The following is a 23,200-nucleotide window of genomic DNA, read 5'->3' as shown; positions in this document are numbered from 1 at the left end:
GCCGACAGGAAAAGGCAACGTCACCAGCCCTGGTGTAATCCAAACCAGATGCGGCCTCAGACCCATGGGGGTGGTCACTGTGGGCCTGGCCAAGGCCCAGAGGCAGGAAATAGTCTTGGAGGAACGCTCTCTGGGCTGGGACCCGTCGGGAGGAGCTGTCCTGTTGAGGGTGTTAACCCTTCTGAGCCCACAAGGGGGGCGCAGGACAGTGTGCAGGAGCAGCTCGTGGTCCTGGCCCCATGGGGCACAGAGCCCCTTGCAGGGAAGGTTACAGCATCGGCATTGTGATGGGCGCCGGTCAGGGGGAGCCCACAACACAGGCACGGGGTGGGCAGGGCACACCAAGGAAGGGGCAGGGGATTCTTGCCGCCGGCTGCCCGGGACTGGCAGAACCCCAGACCCAGACCTGGAGCTTTGGTCCTGGCTCTGGCTCCAGCTGGCAGGCCCAAACGAGCATGGATCCACTCCCTCTCTTGGGTGGCACAGAGGCTGCTGGGAATGGAAGTGCTAGTGCAGGTCATGGGGCTGGGCCCCTGCCTACAGAAAGACTGAGACTCAGTCCCACCCCAGGGGCTGCCACACCAGCTTTCTCCTGGGTGTGCTCTGTGGCCCTGGGGGAGCAAATTCTCTCTGAATTCCCATCATTTCCCATCCATATTGTTGAGTTCATATCCTTTACTTCCAGGGACTAGGGGAGGCCCAAAGGAGGCACCTGATGAATCAAAAAGAGCTTTCTAAGATGTGCTCCCAGGACCAGATAGGGATAGAGGCAGTGGTCAGCCCTGTTCCATGGTTCTGGGTGGGCTTCCTTCCCAGGACATGTTAATTTGCTGTGTGGCCTTGGGCAGCTCACTTTCCCTCTCTGAACCTGTTTCCTCACCTGTGAAATAGGGTGAATGAGCACCCTATCCCATCTCTGGATTGTTACAATGGCCCTCAGAGTGGCAGAGGGCAGTGGAGCTGAGGCTGTCGTTTGCATTTTATAGAGGACAGTGGAGCTGAGGTTGTCATTTGCATTTTATAGAGGAGGAAATTGAGGCCTGCGCTGGGAGTCAGGAGTCCTGGGTTCTAGTCCCAGCTGTTGCTGTCTCTGCTGAGGAGCCTTCTCATTTTGGCCTCGGTTTCCCTAGCTGGATCCAGGCCCTGGATCTCTGGGCTGGCTGGACCTCATTTCCTTACCCCTCCACTATGGCGGTGACTCATCCCTCATCATCACGCTGTGTGGCCGAGGCTCAGCCTGGGCGGGGGCCAGCAAGGCTGAGAGAACTCAGAGGAAACCACAGGCCTGGCCCAGCTAGCAGGTGGCGGGCGGACAGGCAGGCAGGGATCAACAGCCCTAGAGGCCTTGCCCATAAGCACAGCTCCCACCAAGAGCCTAAGCCAGGCTCCCCAGGCCCCCCAAGCCCCAAGTGCAAGCCCCAGCAGGCTCAGGTTCCAAAGTCCCCCATACCCTGCCCCAGGTGGCACCTGCTGTAGGGGGACTCCGCAGCCATCTGCTGGAACAGGGCAGGGGTAGGGGTGACGACCTGGCCTTGCCCTCCAGGCCAATATTCATGGAAGCAAGGGGTGGAAGGATGAATGGTCAAGGTCTCCGTCCAAGATTTCTCAGAGGCAGATAATGTGGTGGTGAAGAGCAGGGGCTCTGGGCCCAGACTGTTGGGGTACAAATCCTGGCTCTGCCATTGACTAGCTGTGTGACCCTGAGCAAATGGCTTAGCCTTCCTGAGGCTTGGCTGCCCCATCGGAGAAATGGACATAACATTGCCCACCGTGCAGGATCACTGGAAGCAGAGTCACGTGAACACGCAGAGCTGGGCCAGGGCTGCACCCTGCAAGCACTCAGTGCACGTGAGCTGTTGTTACTGCCATTCCTGCTGGAACCAATAAGCCCCCAGCAGGCAGACCAGCTGCCCCACTTAAGCCAGTCCCACTTCTGAGTCAGCTGTCCTCACAGCCAGAAAGGCTGCACCCTATTGGGGTTAAGCTCTCTTGCCCTCTGGGCTGCCCCCTCCAGCAGATGGCGCCCCTCCCCTGCCTTGCAGGCCTGGGGTGAGGCGGGCTGGCGCCCATAGGAGGGACCGGAGAACAGCTGTCTCCCCCAGACCTCCTGGAGGACGCCCACCACTGCAGGCCCAAACCTCTGGCTCCACCTGGAGACTCTGCTTTCTGCTTACACCTTGCTCGGTGAGAAGCGGAGTGGGCTTGCGGGCAGAGCCTTGCTATGGGAGGTAGAAGAGTCCAGTTCAAGCCCCGGCTTCTGACTTGTTGAAAGGCCTTCAAGTTCCTTCCCCTCTCTAAGCCTCAGGTTCCCCCTCTGTAAAAGAGGAATAATAATAATATCTACCTCATGACCTCATAAATGAGTTAATAGACAACAAGCACTTAAATAGAGCCTGACACACAGTGATGTCACCCCTAAACGTTGGCTGGTGCTGTGCCCTCCCTCTCACAGATGAGCAAACCGAGGCACAAAACGGGCTGCCACTTGCCTAGATCACACACTGGGTAGCCTGGCCCCTGAGGGCGCTAAAGCGCCTGGCCCGCGGCAGTGAGCCGTGAACGGCGCCGCTGAGACCTCGCCCGGGCGCGCGCGGTGAAAGGAGGCCGCTTCCAACCTGTACATTTATTTACAAGGCACAAGCTGAGAGCGGGTTGGGGGCTGCCGACGGCCTTCCCACGCCTCCTGGGCCTGCTGACGCCATCATCCGAGGCCGTGGGTGACCCTTGGAATGGGGGCCAGAGTGGCTGGGTTGGGCCGGCTTGGCCTTCAGGAAAGCTCGGGGGTGGTCTCCCCTGTCCTCCAGGCCTCTCCCCTCCCCCTCCACCAGGCCCGGGCTGGGTGTCCTCTCTCACACAGAGTTCCTGTGTGTTGGTGGTCGCAAGGAAGGTGGGCGGGGGCCGGGCCAGACCAGATGGTGTGTCAGGCCTTATCTGCTGGGAGTGGGGAGGCGGGTGGGGGCATGGAGGTCCTCCTTCACAAAGCCTGCTCTGTCTCCCCTGGCAGCTGCGCCTTAGGAATCGCCGTCTGCCTTCCTGCCCCACCAAGGACCTCCCACCCCCAACTGCAGAAACCCCATATGCCAGGAGCCCCAGCCCTCCTGCTCTAGCTAGGAGCAAGCCCAGGCCAGGGATGCCCCAGGTGAGGCCAAGCAGGGGTCACCAGAACAGCAGTTCCGAGAAGGTGAGCCGGGCGGCGTCTCGGCAGGGCCCGTGGCATCTGGGCTGCGGCTGATGGGCCGGAGCCCTGTCTGCGGAGGCAGTAGCAGGATGGAGTCAGGCCATATCCGAGCAGCGCACGTCGGGGAAGCAGTCACTGCGCGGGGGCACGGGAGCCCCGAGCCTCCCAGCCTGGTGCAGCCTTGTCCTGGCCAGTCAGCCCCGGCAATCTGGCCCGTCTGCTCCGGCCTTCTGGGCTGTGTGGCCTCAGCCCCGGCCACTGTGCGGCTGCGTCCAGGCCTCAGCTGCTCCTGGGGCTCAGACCCCCAGAGCCATCAGTGAGCCTGAGCTGCTGATCTTCTTGAAGCGGTTGGCAGCACTGACAGCAATGAAGTTTTTCTGAGAGATGAGGGAGAGGGGTCCCAGTCAGCAGCAGGGCAGGGGGAAAGCTGTAGGACAGCTGAGTGTCTCCCAAGGTCACCTTCATTCCAGGAGGGCTCCATGCCAGGGAGGGCGCAGTGCCCAAAATGGCCGCAGGGGGCGCCATGACACTGCAGCCTCCAGGACTGCCTCCCTCATTCAACCTGAGTACCCCTCTGCTCAAGGCAGTACAGTGGTTCCTATTTCACTCCAAGTAAAAACCCCTCATCATGGCCGAGTCCCTCCAACGCCCTGCCTCCCGATCCTCTTGGACATCTCCCTTACCCCTTGCTTCTTCCACTCCAGCCGTGCTGGCTTCCTACCTGTTCCTCACACTTGACCACCATGCTTCTGCCTCAGGGCCTTTGCACCAGCTGTTCCCTCTGCCTGGCACACTCCTCCCCCCATACCAGCCTGGCTCAGCCCTCACCTCCTTCAGGTTTTTGTTCACATGTTCCTTCTCAGTGTGCCCTCCCTGGCCACCCTACTAAGAAGTGCAGCCTCTCCCCAGAACTCCCGACCATCCTTATTTTTTCCTAGAGCCCTTCCTTAACTCCTTTTAGCAACTCTCCATCCTCTACCAAAAGCAAGTCCACAAAGCCTGAAATCCTTGTCTCTTTGTCCACTGCTGTATCCCCAGTGCCTAGAGGTAGTGTATGCTCAAGAAATATTTGTGAAATGAGGGGAGGAAGCCTGTGATGGGGTCAGAGACCTTTTCCTGAGCCCGAGCCACAAATGGACACCCCTCCCTACGGTGGAGATGGGTGGGTGGAGGGCCACTACCCAGGGCAGTAGCCAGCCCAGGACAAGAAGAGAAAAGCCAATTCTGTTTTCCAGACCGAACCGGCTGACACAGGGCTAGTGGGGCCAGGACTCTTCCTGCCCTGTATCCCCCGCTCCGCCCCACCCTCAGTTCTGTGGTACCTTCCAGCGCCTCTTCATGAGGTATTTCTTAAGCAAGATCTGGGACTTGAGGCGTCGGTTACAACGCTTGGCTTTCTCTGCCAGATTGTTGAGCCAGGGGTGGGCGAGGCACTGGGCAGCATTCATCCGGGCTCTGTGGGGAGGGGGCAGTGCGGTGAGGGTGGGTGGCAGGCCAGGGAGGCACCACCCCACTGGCCTCCTAGCCCAGTTCCCGCCCAGCGGGCACACACACACACACACACACACACACACACACACACACACTGGGCTTGCACACACGGGGTTCGTGTCCTGGGGTGAGCCTCACCTCTGGTCCTTGACGATGAGGTTTGAGACAAAGTCTTTGGCCTCGTCTGACACGGCCTCAAAGGTCTCCTCATCAAAGTACCAGTTGCCCGATAGAACGTTGTTCAGGGTCTCGGTGTCGTCGTCTCCCAGGAAGGGGGAGAGGCCACTCAGCCTAGAGGGAGGGGTTGGCAGGGAGCAGGGAGGTGAGATTGGGTCAGGGATGGGGACAGAGCCTAGGAAGCAGCACCATGCACTGAAAAGACCCCCAGCCTCTCATATGGGACAGACCTGGGTTTGAATCTGGCTGGGTGACCTTGGGCAAGTCACTTCCCCTCTCTGAGCCTCACTCTTCTCATCTGTAAAATGGGCATAATCATCCCAGCTTCCCAGGGTTAGAGTGAAGAAGAGGAATGATGAGTGCACTGGGTCATCAAAGCTCTGCTGCCCAGAGCCCTGGGCTGGGACACTATGCCTTTGGGGGCCTTGGTTTCTCCATCTATAAAATGGGTACAGAGTTCCCCTTCCTGGTTCGCCCTAGCACACCCAACGCCCCACAAACCCCTGACTGAGGGAGTGGGGAGGTGGAAGCAATCTAGGCCTCAGCTGCCCACCCATGTGCCCCAACCCCATAAACAACAGGCACCCTCAGGACTCACAGCATGTAGGTGATGACCCCCAGGCTCCACATGTCTGTCTTATCAGAGATTTGGTCATAATTCACCACTTCAGGTGACAGGAATTCTGGGGTCCCAAAATTCACTTTCAGCTTCTCGTTGGGGTTATACCTGGAGGTGAGGCCAAGAGCTCAGAGCACCACTCCCAGGCCATTCCCAGACACCCTCCAACCTTCCCCCAGCCCTGCCCACCTCGAGGCTGGCCCTGCCATGCCACCCACCCAGGTGGTACCTCCGTGCCAGGCCGAAGTCAATGATCTTCACCAAATGGCCCGTGGTGTTGACACACAGGATGTTCTCTGGCTGAGGAGAAGGGGGTGGCCTGGATTGACCTCTGACCTGGCTCACCCTCCCTCCCCGCCCAGGTCCATCCAAGTCCCAGGCTCCCGGGACTAGAGGCCCAGGCTGCCAGAGTGGACAGCCCATCAGAGACCCTCAGACCTGCCTGCTCCAGGCAAAGAGGAGGATCCTGACGCCCGAGAGGGGCTCTTCCAGGGCAGGAACCACCTTCTCCAGGCCTCCTTGCTCCCCACCCTCAGCGTCTAACAAAGCGCCCAGCAGACACTCAACCAAGGCTCCCAGAAATCCTGTGCCCCAAGCACAGGTGAATATGTGAGTCACATGCAAGGCTAGTCCCTCCCGCTCTGGGCCTCCATTTCCTCTTCATGTAACACAAGGACAGAGGACTAATCTGAGGTTGCAGGGCAGAAACATCGTAAGTAGTTAACAAGGGTTAAAAGGCAGATTTTGCACAAAAACCCTGATTTTCAGCACCTCCTGAAACACTGGAAGCCCCAGCCGCATGGCTACACACGGCTGGGAGGGAGTTGCCCCTGACCCCTGTGATGGGCAGAAGTCCTCCACTTCCCCGGGGCCTCCGCCTCGTTTAATGGGGTTCTGTTCTTCGTCTGGGCTTTGTGTGCATCTGATCTGAGGCCCCAACTGATAGGTTTTCTGAAGGTCCTTTCACACTGCTGCACTCATTCAGAGCAGGATGCTAGTGACTTCAGCAGCCCAACCCAGGGCTCCCCGAAACAGGGAAAGGAAAGAAAGGCCCCAGGACACAATTGGTAGGGGAAATGAGACAGATTCAGACCTCCTTTTGGAGGACAGGGGACTTCCTGAAAAGCCCTGCAGCCAGAGCCCTGGGAAGTGCCTTCAGGCTATGGTTCACCCAAGTGACTTGACGTGAAACCCTTTATTGATGAAAAACTTACTGCTTTCCTGAAAAAAAACACACTTTAGGATACAGAGACTTAAGGTTGACCTTCTTCCCAGGACACTGCATTTTAATTGGAGACCCTGCCCTACCCCAAAGAAAATGGTTTTCTCGGGAGAAGGGCAGGCTCCGATGCCACCACGCAGGCACCCACTCTGTCCAGAAACTCAGGAGTCACCCACACTCCTTCCTTTCCCTCCGCCCTCCCCCATCCAAACCATCAGAAACCCAGCTGGCTCTATTTTCAGAATGCATCCATCATCTGACCACTTCCCATCCCTCCCCCACTGCCACTGGTTCCAGGCCCATCATCTCTCTCCTGGCTTATTATGACCGCCTCCTAAATGCCCTGCTGCCACGGTGGCCCCACTGAAACTCATCTCTTTACCCTCCTCGCTTCCTTGCTTGTCAGTGGGGATGATAACAGCACACCTGACCCAATGGGCTGTCACACACTCTGAACACACCCTGAGCAGCTCTGACCCCTAGTAAGCACGGTGGAAGTGTTAGCCCACAGCAGCGGGAGCATCTCCTTCTTTGGACCTCGAATGCTCCAGCCCTTGCCTGCTTCTCCAGTTACACCTTGTATGTTTCCCCATTACTCTCACCTACTTTTTCATAACACTTTTAATGGTTTAAAATGATCTATTCATTGGGTTATTACTGTATGAATGTCTGTTTCCCCTATGACCTGTAGGCTCCGTGGGACAGGGGCGTGTCCTCATGATCTTGATGGTAATGCCCATGCCCAGCACTGTGCACAGTAGCACAGGAGCAGGTACTTGGTACGTATCTACCAAGTGAATGAATGAAAGGACCATCCACTTTGCTAACCCACATCAGTGTTCAGAATTCATCTTCTCCACTAGCCTTGCCACTGATCCCACCTGCCATAAGGATGGAGCTACCCGCTACTCATGGGGCTCCTGCCCACTCCACGCCACGGCCATGTCTCTCAGCTCCAGACAGCCACTGCCAGCTGATCAGAGTTGGTGGGATGCATGAAATCTATTTGCTCTCCCTGAACTGCTACATGCAGGGCACTAATGAGCAAGGTCAGAAGAGAGACATCATCTTTCACTACACATTTCGTTAGCACCTGCCACGTGTGTATTGCTGCACTGACACTATACTTGCTGATGTGTTTTTCTGACTCCCCTTCTAGAATGTAAGCTCCATGAGGGCAGGCATTTTTATCTATTTTGTTCACCACTGGATCTCCACCACCTAGAACACTGCCTGGCATCTAGTAGGCCCTCAACAGATATTTGTGGAATAAATGAACAAACATTCGCAGCGCCTGTCAGAGGCCTGCACTGAGGCAGGCGCTTTTGCAACGCTTATCAGCAAGTTTCACGTGTGAGACACTGAGTGTGGGGCAAGAGACCCTTTCAGCAAGTACTTAGTACCAGACTAGGAGCTCCTGAGAGCTGGGACCAAGTCTTTTTTGCTCTTTGATGTGTCCCCTGACTCCTGGTACTTACTAAATGCTCGATAAACCTTTTTTTTTTTTTTTGCGGTACGTGGGCCTCTCACTGTTGTGGCCTCTCCCATTGCAGAGCACAGGCTCTGGACGCGCAGGCTCAGCGGCCATGGCTCACGGGCCCAGCTGCTCCGCGGCATGTGGGATCTTCCTGGACCGGGGCACGAACCCGCGTCCCCTGCATCGGCAGGTGGACTCTTAACCACTGCGCCACCAGGGAAGCCCTCAATACACCCTTTTTGAATCTACAGAGGGAAGGCTGGATGGAGGAGGAGGAGGGGTTGGGGGATGGAGGGATGGCTGGCTGCGACGCTGGTCTCAGGTGGTTGGAGGCTGCTCCCGACCCCTCCCGGGAGCCCCCACCCCAGTACCTTGAGGTCCAGGTGCAGAACCCTCATCTTGTGCATAAAGAGGATCCCGTCGCAGATCTGCCGGACAAACACCATGGTGTCCACCTCAGTCAGATGGTAGTCCTCGTCCACAATCCTCTCGAAGAGCTCGCCGCCCTCGATGCTGTGTGCACAGACCCCTCTGCAGGCTTGCTTCAGGGCCCGCTGCCCCCTCCCCAGGCCCCACCCCACTGATGGCACTCACTACTCCATGAAGAGGACGATCTCGTGCGAGGTCTCAATAGCTGCATAGAGCTGGATCAGGTTGCGGTGGTTCAGCTGGTTCATAACCTCGATCTCAAGCATCACCATTTCCTGGGGACCAGGGAAGTCAGGGGTACCATCCGAGCATCATTACTCCCTGCCCTCCACCCTCCACACCTTCGCCCTTGACCAGACCTGTTGGGCCTTGCCTGGACCACTGCCCACCTCCTCCTCGCTGGTCTCCTCACCTCCCACCTCTCCCCACCCTCAAGCCTGTGTCCTCACCACACAGTCACTCCTGCTGGGACACCTTTCCTTTGCTGGTTCTTCTCTTCCCCCTGGCTGAATAGTGGGCTCCATCCTCCCTGCTCAGCACTACCCGCTCTATACTCTCCACCCGGGCGTTCTCCTCAAGTACCAGGACTTGAAATTCCATCCAAATGTGATTGATTTCCAAATCCATATCTCCACCCCTGAGTGCTCCTTTAAACTCCAGACGCCAATCTCTCCAACTGCCTACCTTCCCTCCCCTTGAATGTCTGACTAACAGGCATCTCAAATCTCTCATGTCCAAAATTAAACTCTTGATACCACTCCTTCCCCACAATTGAGTTGCCCCCAGCTTGCCCATCAGCAAAAGACCATCACTCTTCACCTGGGTGTGCAGGACAAAAAGTTAGGAGCTTTCCTAGACTCCTGTCTTATTCTCACTTCCTCACACCCTTCATCCAACCCATCAGTAAATCCTTTGACTCTACCCTTAAGCTAGATTACAAATCCAATAATTTCTCACCTCCCCCATCACTGCCTTCCTAGTCTCAGCTGCCATTATTTGTCACTTTCAGAAAGTTTGCAAACCAGTGGTCACATCTGTGAAATCAACAATGGTAGGAATATTTACACCAGGGAAATTGGCAAATGCTACAGATCAGGTCTCTCCCCGGAACTATGCCCCCAGAGCATTGGATCACTACCTGGACTGCTCCGTTTTTCCCGTTATTCCATTCCTTGGTTGATATCTCACCTTCCATGCCACTTCCTCAGAGAGGCCTAACCTCACTTGATCCTATCTGAACGGCCCCCATCGACCCTGTTCCTACTTGGCTTTACTTTTCTTCCTAACACTTCTCAGGTCCTGACACCAGGCTTTTTGTTTTAGTTTGGTTTTAGCCATCTGTCCCTGCTCTCTAGCACGTCAGGACTTGTTTACTACCATTTCCTAGCACCTGGCAAATTGAACAGCACAGAAAAAGTGCCCAATAATTCATTAATCAACAGCTGACTCCAATTAATTTACACAGTACATATGTCTTGAGCATCTATGCTGAGCCAGGTCCATGATAGAGGCCTTGGACCCAGCAGTCAATAACATGGATCCAGGCCCCGTCAAGTGGAAGCGACAGAGAAAGACAGAGTCACATAGAAAATCCATGCTGGTCATATGAGCTCAGAGCCACGGTGAGGAATTCAGGGCTGCAGCACTTCCTCCGGAACTGCTTCTCCTGCTTCTCCAGGCTTCTGCTGTCTCTGCTCCCCTGGCCTTGATCTTGACTCAAGCGTTCCCAGCAGGTGCCTGCCGTTTCTGGCCCTCAGGCCTTTCTTTCCACAGTCGTCTCTGTTTGAAACTCTCTCCCCCGTCTTCCCCACTGGAAAACAGCTCCTCCTTCTTCAAAGTCTTCATTCAGGAGAAGCTTCCCTGAACCCACAGGTGAGTCAGGAGCCTCCTTTGTGACCCCCCACCCTAGCTTTCCTGAGTTACAGCTCCCACCATGCCAGCCTGTTAGGTCACCATCACCTCCTCACACACCCGACTCCCTCACTCCACATGAGCCTCTGCCTCATTCATTCAGCCATTCATTCACTCCTTGAACAAACACTGCTCTGAAGCGGGCCTGGGCTGGGTGTTAGAGGCAGAGCCCTCGAGGCCTGTTTACGCTGGTGCTCTCTGAGGGCAGGGACCAACTGACTTCCCTCTGAGACCTCCAGCACCAGCACAGGGCCTGGCCCAGAGCCTGCGCTTATCGGCACTTATTGACTTGAACCGAACAGAGGGCATGAAGGGGTTAAGTCCCCAGGATAAATTCACTAACCGCGGGGTCAAGTTTATGGTCAGGGGCATCAGGCCCCTGTGGCAGGGCTACCTGTCTGTCTGTCTGTCTATCTGTGTGATATCTTCAGTGCATTAAGCTTCGTACACCAGGCCCCTGGTGCAGATGGGTGGGTGGAGGGAGGTGAGAGGCACCCACTCCAAGGATCCCCTCCCCCTCCCACACAGCCAGACCCCCACTACCTTGTCTTTGGGTGTCTGTTTCTTGATGACCTTGGCTGCTAACTTGAGGCCTGTGGCTTTCTCTGTGCAGGTACAGACTGCTCCAAACTTGCCACTGGAGAGAGAAGAGGCTGGGAATGAGGGAGTTCTAAGGGCCATGGGGTGAGGGGCTGTGCTCTGTTCCCTGTGAGATGGGGGCGCACATCCCAGCCAGCTCCGATTCCCTCCAGAAACTGTGAGCTCTACAGCAGGGACAATGGCTGAACCACATAGACCTCAGGCCCAGGAAGGGTAGGCTCATCAAAGGATGGCCGCTGATGTGCAGCTCGCAGACTGTGGCAGGGAGGGGCCCTGGGCCCTGGGGGAGGGCACCTTCAGGACTTTTGACAAAGCAGGAGTCGCCTTGAGCGGTCAGTGGTGCCTGCAACTGAGACAGACAGGAAAATACTATATGCTTCCTATGGGAGACACTGAATGACCAGTGGTGTGTTTGTGTGAGTGACAGCGACACACCAGCCATGTGACAGGCTGCACACAAGTGTGACCATGTGGAATCAATTTTGTCCACTTGGCTCATGTCCAGTCGGAGTGTCTGGGCCTCTCATGGGGAAGACATAAGGCCTGGGGGCTCGATGCTTTCCTGCTGGTGGGCCAGGGGCTTGAGGCCCCGGCTCTCACCCGCCCAGTGCCTCCTTGGAGTTCAGGCTGAACTGACTGTTGATGTTCCCAGTCCTCAGCTCCACGATGCGGTGGGGGAACGGGGCCGGGGGTGGTGGGCAGTCATCTGTAGAGCAGAGCAAAGCCATCACAGTCAGTGCCGGGGCTGCTGAGGACCCACCCTGCCACCAAAACCACCTGCCTGGCCTGAGCCCCATCCAGGGAAGTTCAGCAAGTGATACCTGGGGGACAGCTGGCTCCAGGATAGGGGCTAGGGGCCTAGTTTCCAATTTCAGCTCTGCTACCAACACACACCCTCCTTGGGAGGCCTCTGCCTCTGTCAGAGGGGGGCTCAGCTTCTCCCGGCACAACAGTGGGGACGGCTGATTGGACTTCTCGCACCCTCCCACATTATAAGGTATGAAGACTCCATCCCAAGCTATCTGCATTTCCATTAAAGAAAAAAAAAAAAAAGGCATCTATAATGGTGGAGTGCCCGATAGGGGTTACTATGTCTGTTGCGGTGGGGGATGGGACCTGCCTACCATCCCCTCTAATAACACTGCAAGCTCTCACCAGTTGTGGAATGGGTGTCCTACCTGGACCTGGCCCAGAGGCAGAGTTGGGGGTGGGGTGGGGTGGGGGTGGGCCAGGGATGGTGATGTTGGTAGGGAGAGGCTGCCACCTAGTGGCAGCATGGGGAACAGCATGGGGAACAGCATGGGGACAGACAGGCTGAGTCATGGGGAGTGGAAACCTCTTTATAAATAGCAAGAGGCCGCAGGGAAGCCGGTGATAAATCAGGCAGCCCTTGGAGGTTGTTCAGGTCCGTCACTCGAGGATGTGATCGCAGGGTGGAGTGGGCCCAGAGGTCTGGGCCGCTGCTCAGGGGAGGAGGCAGGGCTCCTGGCTGCCGCCCAGCCGCCTAGGCCCTCCCACCCTGTCTGGGTGGCACTGTGCCGCTCACCAGGCAGGTTGGCGGGTCTCCCAGGGCACCTCAGCCTGGAGAAGGGGGGTTTTCAGGACACTCTGGGCTCTCCTGACCCCATCTCAACCCACCCCCAGCCCTGCCACACTCCTGCCCAGGCCCTTTTCCTATTCACCTGCTCGCCAAGCTCACTCATGCTCAGTGGCTCCCTGCTGCCCGCTGAATAAACCGTCGTCACTTAAGGCCATTCCACAGTCCTGCCCCATCTCACGTGCCCAGCTACCTTGGTCACCCTCCGCCCACCACACACACACCTGTGCTCTTCAGCTCAAGAACCCTCTATGGCTCCCAGGAGCCTCCCCACCCGCCCAGGATGCAGTTTAACTACCAAAGCCTGGCACTTGAGCCTTTCTACAGATTGACTTCAAATCCCACTGTCCAGAGAATTGGTGCTGCTCCAATAACGTGCCTGATTTTTTTTTAAAGCCCCATTTTAGTCAAAGTAGAAGAAAGTAAGAAGTGAGCTCTGGAGTCAGGCTGTCCTGACAGGTTCATATCCTGTTCTAGCTATGGGTTTGGGGTGCCCCACCTCCCTTTTTTTAGCCCTCATTTCCCCATCTCTCAAAAGGGACCAGGAACTCGTACTTCCTGGGGTTGGGTGACAGATGGATCAGGCTGGATGAGGCAGCTCAGAAGGGTTGAGTCCTCTAAGTGGGGAGACATAGGGAGCCCGCTCCCTCTTACCTCAGCCCCAGGGCAGCCCCGGCCTACCCAAAATCTGGAAGCAGTCCTCCTCCCTGGCTGTGGGACTGAGGGCCTGTCCCACCTCCGATCTCTCCGAGGGAACAGCCTGGAACTCGATCCCCCTCGAGGTGTCCCCTTGCACCTCAGCCTGGCCAGCCTGGCCTGGAACCTTCTCTTCTGTTTCCTTCTGGCTGCCTTCCGGGAGGTTCTTCTCTCCTTCTGCTACCTTGGCTGGCTCAGGATCCGTGGGGCCTGGGGTCACGGGCACCCCTTCAAAGATGAGTTCTGATGCCTCATCTGGGGGCTTCTCAGCCAGCAGCTTCTCAGGGCTAGAAGTGAGAACACAGAGGTGACTCCCTCAGCAGCCACAGCCCCGCCAGCAGGCAGGTCTCCCAGAGCCCCATCTGCAATCTGGAGCTAATACGACCCCGCCCCCACCCCACACGCGTGGGGTGATGCATCTGAATTCACTTCATACAAAATCAAGGGATGTTAATAATACCATAAACGTCTATGGGTTTTTTTTTCCTGGCCACGCCACATGGCATGCGAGATCTTAGTTCCCCGACCAGGGATTAATCTGTGCCCCCTGCAGTGGATGCGTGGAGCCCTAACCACTGGACAAACAGGGAATTCCCATGTCTGTGGTTGTTATCTTGAGTATCAATGCACTAATAGATCATTAATAACTGTTAACAGGATTGTTGATTTGGTTAATCATTATGTGGCAACAATTAGGAAGGTTATGTAGCTCTTGATTCATAAAACTGTGGTGATGCAATTGATAATGTATCAATGATATTAATTTATATTACCACATAATTCAAACTGATATGGTAAGTGTTATTATTGTGGCTTACGATAAATACATCATTAATAACCTCATTAATATGACTGGCATTCAGGTAAGGATAACGGATTGCACCATGAGACTGGTGCTATATTATGGTTCTAAGAGTATTGGTAATGATCTATCAGTCTGGTTATTAGTCATCTTTCCATATTATACCAATAATTCTATTAAGCAGACAGGTTATTTTTCCTCCTGACATCTCAGTCCTGCCCTTGGTGAGACCCAAGTTCATGGGGTAAGGGGAACTCTGGACTCCAGATGCCTGGAGAAGAGGTCTTTGAGGACCTCTCCTGCCTGACATTCCAGGCTTCTGTGAACTATCACAAAATCCTGGTTTCTGCAGGGAGACAAAGTGGTCAGGCCGATGCCCAGGACAGAGGGAGGTGAACATCAGAACTACCCCGTCTAGCACTGAGTGTGATGACGGTGCCCAAGACAGAGGAACTGCAGGGCCCCTCCCCGCTCCCGGCCAGGGGCATTCACCTCGAGATGGCGGCAGGGCAGCTGGGGCTGTGCAGAAAGGCGGGTGAGCCCCTCCTGGCTGCTGCTTGGCCCTCTGCTGCCTTCTTGTGCAGCTTGGGTTCTCCGAGGTCCTGGCTGCCTGGGGTCCCCTGCTTGGTCTCGGGCTTCTTGACACTGACCTCGGCTGTCGCGGTCTCCTGGGGCAGGGCGGCCGGCTGCCCAGCACTGCCCTCCGCAGGCCCCCCACCCAGGTGTCCTTCTCCCTTGGGGTCCTGGCTGCTGGTTGAGGGTTGGGCCAAGGCACTATCCCCTTTCTCTGGGGCTGGGGCTTCAGCATCTTTCTTCATGGTGGGTGGATGAGGTTCTTCCTTTGGGTCTGGGGGACCAATTTCTTTCTCTGGGTCTGGGGGACCAAGTTCTTTCTCTGGGTTTGGGGGATCAGGGTCTTTCTCTGCAGCTGGGGGTCCTTCACCTGCTGCACCTTTAGGTGCCTTGTCTGCAAAGGAGGTGAAACACCAGTCAGGATCCACCCTCCTACACCTCCTTCCCCAGCTAGGCTGGCCGGAGACCAGCTCCAGGCCCAGGTCCCCACCCAGGCCACAACTGGCAAAGGCTTGTCCCACTGAGCCTCTGGGGCCACTCCATGGGCTCTAGAGGTGGGCTGCCAAGACCTCGGCGGCCCTGTGTAGGAGGCTCTGGTCTCCTGGTGGGCCTTGATGCCCCTGCCATCCCTCGCCCTGAGTGTTCAGGCGCCAACAATGGGGACTTCATGTTTTCCCAGTCTCTCTGGGCAAGGCTTCATGTTGGCCCTTGATCCAGCCCCACTGTACCAGAGATAACCCTGATTTCTTGGTCCTCCATGCACCATAAAGGAGGCCTCAGGCACAGAATTCCCCCTGAGGAACAGGCCCAACTCTGGATTCAAACACCCCTTCCCAAGCTCCTCCCTCCATCTCCTGCCCCAGCTTGGCACCTGTTGATGGGCTCTGGATTCCCAGTTCCACTGCTCCGTTTTCTGTCGCCATGAGGCAGGGAGGCGTGTGCTTCTGCTTGTCTAACTCAAGTCTTTCTAGCTGCAGAAAGAAGAGAAAGGTGTGTCGGACTGCAGGATTCCTCCTCCTGTCTGGCTGAAAGGAGACCAGGGCCAGCTGACTGAGGGGAGAGAGGCACCTGGAGCAGAGAGAGGCAATCTGGTGTCTGTCTGTCTCGCAGCGGCTGCCCAGGAGCAGTCCTGGGGCAGTTGTAAGGGATTGGGCCGGGTGGGCAGAGGCGGAGGCAGGGGCACAGGCAGGGAGGCGGGGGCGGAGGAGAGGATCTCTTACACCAGGGGCCATGCAGCTCAGACTGCCACCACCTGTCACTCTTGGCCCCCATTCAGAGGACACGGCATTCTTCCCATGAACTGACTGGGGGGAGAGTGGTGTTGGAACAAGCAGGAAGAGAAAGAGGGAGGGGGCACCTGGGGCCCTGGGGGAGCAGCCTTCTCCCAGGCTTTGCCTGGTATCTCTGGCTTAGATAAGATGTGGGGGGGCTTGAAAAAGAGGGGCTCTCAGGCAGGGCTGAAGGGCAAGACTATGCCCAGGCCAGGCTCTGGCTCTGCCTGCATCTCCTGGGGTTCCCCGGAGCCTGGTTAGAACCACACAGGCCCACAGGTAATCACCCTGACCCCAGCGCCCAGCTCGGTGTCCACAAGCCCTGCCCCTGGCCTCTGGATCTGCTTGGAGCATCTTTGGGTAAAAAATGGTCTCAGGGGCACTTGCTCAACACACCCACGGGCCTGAAAGTGTTTTCATTTGAAAATATCTTCTTCCTGGGCCGCTGGGGAGACGGAGGCTGCCCCAAGCGGCTGTGAGAGATGGTCAGTGCTCTCACGCCCCTCCCTTGAGCTGATCCAGGTCTTTTCAATGGCCCGCCTGGAAGGATCCTAGGATCCTCCACCACTATGGTGACCCAGGGGCCACTCCAGCCCGAGGTGTTCAAGTGGAGATAGGATGCAGAGAGGTATGATCCAAAGGGCCTTCCATTACCCAGGGGCTATCTGCCCAGAGCCTTTCTCTGTGGGGTGCTTGAGAACTAGCCCCAAGCTGAGTGCATTGGAAATAGATCTGGAGTGGATGTCTGGGTTCAGGTCCTGACTGTGGTGACCCGTCCAGTCACTCCAACCCCACTCCACGGTCCAGCTCCTCTAATTATCAAATGGAGAAATCAACTCCTGCCCCCTGTTGAGAGGAGTGGGGAAATGGCTCGAGAATGCAGCACATCTGAACAGTGCGAAATTGTGTAACTGTAAAAAATATGGAGGAAGCTGTGAATGAACTGACATGAAGCAACCTACAAAGTGGGAGGAGAAAAAGCAAGGTGCAGAATAGCATGTAGATGATGCTACCATTTGTGCAAAAGGGGTTAAGATTTATAATAGAGAACATAATATATCTAATATATAAAATTTCCCTTTACACACATAAGGATTTCTTTGGCAGAATAAGAAACTGGGGACCAGAGATGGGAGAAAGATATCGCTGCACACCTTTTTACTTTTTTATTTGAACCCAAAACTATGTGAACAGATTACTGTTCAAAATGAGTGATGTTTTCTTAAGTGAGCAAATGCTGGGATTGTCTGTCCAAGGCTAGCAAAAACCAGAGTGGGAGCCCCTTCTGCAGTCTTGCTGCCTTGTGTCTGCCTGTCCTCCTCTTCTGACCTGGCCCTCCTCTTCCATTTCTCTCCTTCAGCATCTAGTTGACAGCTTGCCTCTTATAGGAAGCAAAAATACTCATGCCTATACAGTACTCATCACACGTGCAGGGCCTCTAAGTGCTCCTGTGTAGGTTCACTCACGTGATCTTCAGAACCACCGAATGAGGTAGATACGATTACAGATGGGGAAACTGAAGCTCAGAGAGGTTAAGTAACTGACCCAGGGCCATTGGGCTTGTAAGGGACTGAGCGGGGATCTGAACCCAGGCTCTCTGAAAGGAGGGGAGCTCCCACTTTTTGAGTGCCTCCTATTATTAGCTTTATCCATATTGTCTTAAAACATCATCTTGATAATAACTCTGTGAGGAGATTTCATCCCATTTTCTAGATGAAGACGGGAGGATCAAAAGTGTAACTTGCCAAAAGTCACTCCCCAAGGAGGAGAGTTGGGCCAGAAATGTGCTTCTTTACAGCCCCAAAGTCGTCTTTCTTGCCTAAAATTTCCCAGCCTGTGTCTCACCCCATCTCCCTGCTGGGTACTGGCTTTATGGGTCTCATAGCATTCTGAAGGTTGAAATGCTTCCTGCCTGTGCCTATGATCTGGAACCCCAGTCTTCTATTTGGTTGTCCCCACAGGACATTCTGGTTTAGCTTGAAATGTCGGACCCCCTCTTCTCAGCTCCTTCAGCTCCAGGCTGATCTCACCGTTGCCACGGTCCGGGAGCCCTTCGAGGGCAGGGGCTGTTATGATGCTCACGTGTCCCCGGCACGAAGTGTCCTTGCCAATCAGTGTCCGATGAGTATCCAACTGACTAGCAAGGCTCTGGACCGGGTTCTACCGTGATGGCCCTTGCTGATGTCCTCTCGCTATGACTGTGGTTATCAGTACTGATCACTTATTGAGTGAGTGCCCATGAAGGGCCACTAAGGGCTCTGCCAAGGGTTTTGCCCAGCTCACTGGATCTTCACAAAGGACTCTAGGGGCCAAGTTCTAGACCATGTTGAAGATTCGGAAAAGCTCGATGCTGAGAGAGGGTAAGAGGCTTGTCCCTAGAGTCACACAGCTATTGAATAACTTCAAACTACCCAGATTCATATCCAGAGCCACCTCCCAATGAGACCAAAATCCAGGCTGGGACCATATAAGGGGTTTTAATTGCTGCACTTGTTACTGTTATGATTCCCAAATAATAACTAGCATTTCTTGAACTCTCATTAAATGGACCAGGCCCCATCCTCACACTCCATACTTACCGCAGTCCTGCTGAGCAGTGGTTGAGGAACTCTGACAGTGAAGCTCTCAGACTAATGACCGTGAGGCTTGGGCAAATGCTTTCTCTAGTCTCCTCATCTGTAGGACGAGCACCTCTTCACAGGGGGAGATATGTAAAGCATTTAGAACAGTGCATGGGTACTCAGTGAGCGCTGTATAAATGTCAGCTATATCATCCCCATTTCACAGATATGAAAGGAAAACTGAGTCACAGGGCAAAGTCACAGAGTGGGGTTTGAACCATCTGACACAATGCTCAGCTCATAACTACTCTGCCCCACTGCTCTCTCCCGGAATGGCTGGGAGCATTTAGTGAGAACATGTATGTAGAGTGCTTGGCATGGTACCTGCAGCACTGTGTGTGAGGTCTCCATAATGTGGACACCCAGAGGGCTCAGCTGTCCCTGCAGGCTACTCCACAGTCCCTCACGCTGAGATGAGAGCCTGGCCTGGTTCCGGATCCACAGGATTACCTGCAGCTTACTCGCCCGCCCGCTGGGGCTGAGCTCAGCTCAGCCAGCTGCTCCCTGGGAGTCCCCAAGCTTCTTCTCAGAGCTCCCTTGGAGGCGCGGGGGGGGGGGAGGGTGGCACAGGGAAACTTCCCCCACCCAGCTGGGGGCTGCCAGAGCCCCTGCCCACCCTTAAGAAGGGGCTTTCCCGCCCTGCACCAGCTGTGCAGCCACCCTCCTTGCCTCTACAGGGGCAGGGCAGGAAGTGGGACAGTGCCAGGACCAATTAAACCCGCCAGGGGAATTAAGGTCAGCAGGATGCAATTATGCCTGTTGGATTTAACAAGGCAAGAGGGAAGGTTTCTCCAGCCAGGGTTCACGGCTCCTTAGGCCTCTTGCCCTGGAAGGCTCTGCATTCCAGAAGCCTGGGCTCCCAGGCTCACCCATCCCTGGGAGAATTCCTGGGGCGTGGAGGGGTTAACTCCACTCGGGCACTGCTTCCCTGGCTCCTGGAGGAAATAGACCCAGCCAAGAGGCTTTAAAAGGACCGGCTCAGAGGAGACATTTCCTGGCCTGACCCTCTCCCTGCTCGGCTGTGATGGAAAATCCAAGGAGTTGAGCAATGACCTTTCTGACTCCAAAGAAAGCAGCCAACTCCCCTCACGACTTTGCCTCCAGTCCTGATATGGGAGCCACTCGGGGCTGCTTTCTCCTGCTCTCTCCCACCCTGGGCCCCTGAGCCTGGGTCTTTGGCAGTACCAGCCCCCAGGGAAGCCCTGGTAAGGCTGCTGTCCTTACCGCGTACCCCGTCCTTCCCTCCAAGGCTGGTAAGCACAGATGTATGGACATTCTGTGTGGCCAATTGGATGTAGATTTCTCTGGAAGTTCGAATGACACTGTTCCAGCCCAGAATTTGTAGAGTTTTATCGCTAAGATTATTACTCAGTGCTCTACTCTGTGGCAAGGAATAAACTGGTCACTCTGGGGACACAGAGATGAAACTGGGGAAAAGCTATAGAATCACCATGCAGTGCATTTTAGGTGAAAAAAGACTGTAAAATCATTCATGCAGTGGGTCCTTTTTTGTTGCTAAAAATATTTGTAGAGAAAATATCTGGAGGCATATATATGTATACACACACACACATACAGGTGTGGGAGTAGAGATGATTTTTATGCTTTGTCTGGATTTTGCAAATTTTTTTGAAATGACTATTTGCAACTGTTAGGAGATAAATATTAATTCAAGACATAGTAATATGGATACAGCTTTCTACAATTCAAGACAGAAAACAAGAGCTACACATGAGATATGAAACACTGTAGGGTCTCACAGGCAGAGTCTTTGGGACCGATGATCAGGGGTGACTTCTCAGCTGAAGGCATGGCTGCAGCAGGCTTTCTCAGTGCCTAGGCCCCCGAGTTTAAAATGAAGCCTCCTGCAAGTAGGGCCCCAGGAATCTGTCCTTATAACCAGCATTTCAGGTGGTTTGCATGCACACCCCAAATCTGAGAACCTACGAGTCAGAGGGCCAGCTTTGAGGCAGTTCTGAGGCAGCTGGCAGGGTACTTCCAGGACACATATCCTTCTAGCCTGGGCTGTGTTCTCAACCCTGATGCACGTGGGAAATGTCTAGAGAGTTTTCACAACTTCTGAAGTCTGAGCCGCTCCTGGGCTCAGATCATTAAATCAGCACATTTGGAATGGGGTCCAGAAAGTTATTTTTCAAACCTGCCCAGAAGATTCTGATGAGCAGTCAGCGTTGAGAGCCACTGCTCTGAGGTTCTCCCAGGGCAGGAACTTCACCTGTTTCCCTGGAATGTACCTGCAAGTTAAGGTAAAGCGGTACACATGGCAGGTGTTCCCTTCTGACTTGTACTGACTGTGTGTATTGTCCCAGTACCTGGGGCCCTGGGGATCAGGTGCCGGCTCAGAACAGACAGGGACCAAGTCAGTAGACCTCATATCCCAAGGACCTCGTACAAAAAGTGGTGCTTCTGATGTTAATAATAACAGTTGCTAATATTTATTGTGCATTTACCATGTGCCAGGCAAAGATATTAACTCCTTTAATCTTTATAGCAACATTATGAGGTAGACACTATTATCAGTCCCATTTCCAAAAGGAAAGTGAGGCACAGAGGAGTAACTTGCCCAAGGTTTCAAAGGTAGGATTCCAGTGGGACCAGAATTTACACCCAACCCATCAAGCTCAGAGCTCTCACTCTTGATTACTATTCCATACCACAAAGTAAATGCCTGCTGAAAAATGAATTCATGGGTGAGTGAAGAATACTTTGATTATGTCACAACTTGGTAGCCCCAGGGCCTGACATTCAGTAGGTGCTCTGTAAATGTTGAAGAATAAACGTTCCTACTTTGGTAGGGTCCTGGGACAATGAGAAACCAAGACCGGCCCCTCCTTCACTCTTTCTCCCTCTCCCCCATCGCAGCCCAACTTCTCTGCAGCATAAACAGCGAAGCCAAAAATAGCCATCTAATGACGTCAGAGGAACAAGGTCATCTGAAAATTGCCCATGGCCACTGGACACCTCCCTATAGGATCAAGTAGCAGGAGGGTACCCCAGGATGGTGCAGCTGTTCCAAGAACAGGAAACGTCCCAGGAGCAGACTTGGAAGCACCACCTCATGAAGGCAGGGCCCGTGGGGGCGGGGGACAAACGCAAACACAGAAAGAAGCAAAACCCAAGTGCAGAGTGCAGACCCTGGAGAGCAGAGTAACTGGAGTTTATCTGCACTAGAAGTCACTCCCAGCACACGATCCTAGGAAATGGCTCAAAAAGGGGGGAAAGCATGTTCTATCCTGGTAGGCTTCCTGGCCTCCACTGTGCTATTTATAACACTTCAGGCTCGTCTGCAGAACTGGGTTACCATATAAGCCAGGGGCTGTATGGCAAGCTCTGAGAGGCTGCTGGGAGAAGAGGGCCCTGTCTGGGATGGTGAGGGGGGTCCAAACAAAGGATGAGGAACGGGCCAGGGCAAAGCACTTCTGGCTGCAGTCACTTGGCACTGTGACCACCTCGGCTATCATTCAGGCCTGCCGAGGCTTGTGACTTAATAATTGACTGACAGCTGCCACATCCCTGAGAGGAACGCAGGCATCCGGCAAGGACCCACACGGCTGCTGGGTGAAACTGAGAGAGAACCTGCTCCCAGCCTCTGGGAAGCGTAGCTGGAGGTTCCCACAGAAACGTCAAGAGTTCAGTGAGGGCTACAGCCCAAACTTGCTCCACAGTCCTGAGTTGCTGGCCCTGGTGGGTGACGGAAACAATCTCTTCTTCACCCATGGGGCTCTTTGATCAAGTGTCACTCAATTCCCAAAAGAGCCAGGCCCTATCCTCCAGGAGCTCCTAAGAATGTCCATCCATCCCCTCAAGGGATGCAACTGGCGTGGTGGAAAGGGCACTTGAGGGCACAGACTTGGGTCCAAATTCTGACTCTGCCACTTACCAGCAGTGTGACTTTGGGAAAGTAACTTAAACTCTGAGCCTCAGTTTCCTCATCTGTCATATGACTTGTTGGAAGGACATATGGAAAAGCATTCTTCCTTCCATCTTTATTTTGGTAATAGAGTCTTGGCTGAGGAGATAAACACTTACTCAACAAATTCAGTAGCTCTCCTGGGTAACACGAACAGGCTGCATAAATGTGACTCCCCGGGGAGCTCAGAGGAGAGGCATGCTCTTGCCCTCCACAGGGCTCTAGTTTGGCCTGCGTGCTGAGGCTCACAGGAGAGAACAGCTGCAGGCTCCCTGGTCCATAGATAGGGACCTTTGAGTTGAGAGACCTGTTCTCCACCAGGACATCTCCTGACACAGTGGTCCTCACACTTGGGGGTGCATCACAGACCCCTGCAGGGCTTGTTAAAACACATTGCTGGGCCCCAGGTCCATGGTGTCTGATTCAAGAGGTCTGGAAAATTTGCATTCTAGTCCCAGTGATGCTGATCTTCTGGTCTGCAGGACGCTCTGAGGACCACCGCCCTAGAGAAAAGTCCCCCAGCCCAAGTTGCTGAGCTTCCTAGCCTGCCAATTCCTACCCATTTTCCTGGGTCCTCTGGGTAGGAGGAGTGTTTTGGTATGTATGTG

General features: G+C 54.8%; 1 protein-coding gene across 1 annotated transcript; it reads right to left on the bottom strand.

Moving 5' to 3' along the window:
- Window positions 1–3,474: 3,474 nt before the first annotated feature.
- On the bottom strand, window positions 3,475–15,695 carry MYLK2 (myosin light chain kinase 2; the record flags this gene model as incomplete). The annotated part of the gene is made up of 12 exons (XM_082856965.1): window positions 3,475–3,555; window positions 4,501–4,633; window positions 4,808–4,960; window positions 5,445–5,573; window positions 5,695–5,765; window positions 8,536–8,677; window positions 8,759–8,868; window positions 11,048–11,141; window positions 11,705–11,810; window positions 13,383–13,684; window positions 14,692–15,166; window positions 15,644–15,695. The coding sequence occupies 12 exons, from the start codon at window positions 15,693–15,695 to the stop codon at window positions 3,475–3,477; spliced, it is 1,848 nt and encodes a 615-aa protein (XP_082713091.1).
- Window positions 15,696–23,200: the final 7,505 nt, after the last annotated feature.

The sequence above is a fragment of the Leucopleurus acutus genome, assembly GCF_964270905.1.
Source record: "Leucopleurus acutus genome assembly, chromosome: 16".
Classification (NCBI taxonomy): Eukaryota; Metazoa; Chordata; class Mammalia; order Artiodactyla; family Delphinidae; genus Leucopleurus; species Leucopleurus acutus.
This window is presented reverse-complemented; position numbering and strand designations above follow the sequence as displayed.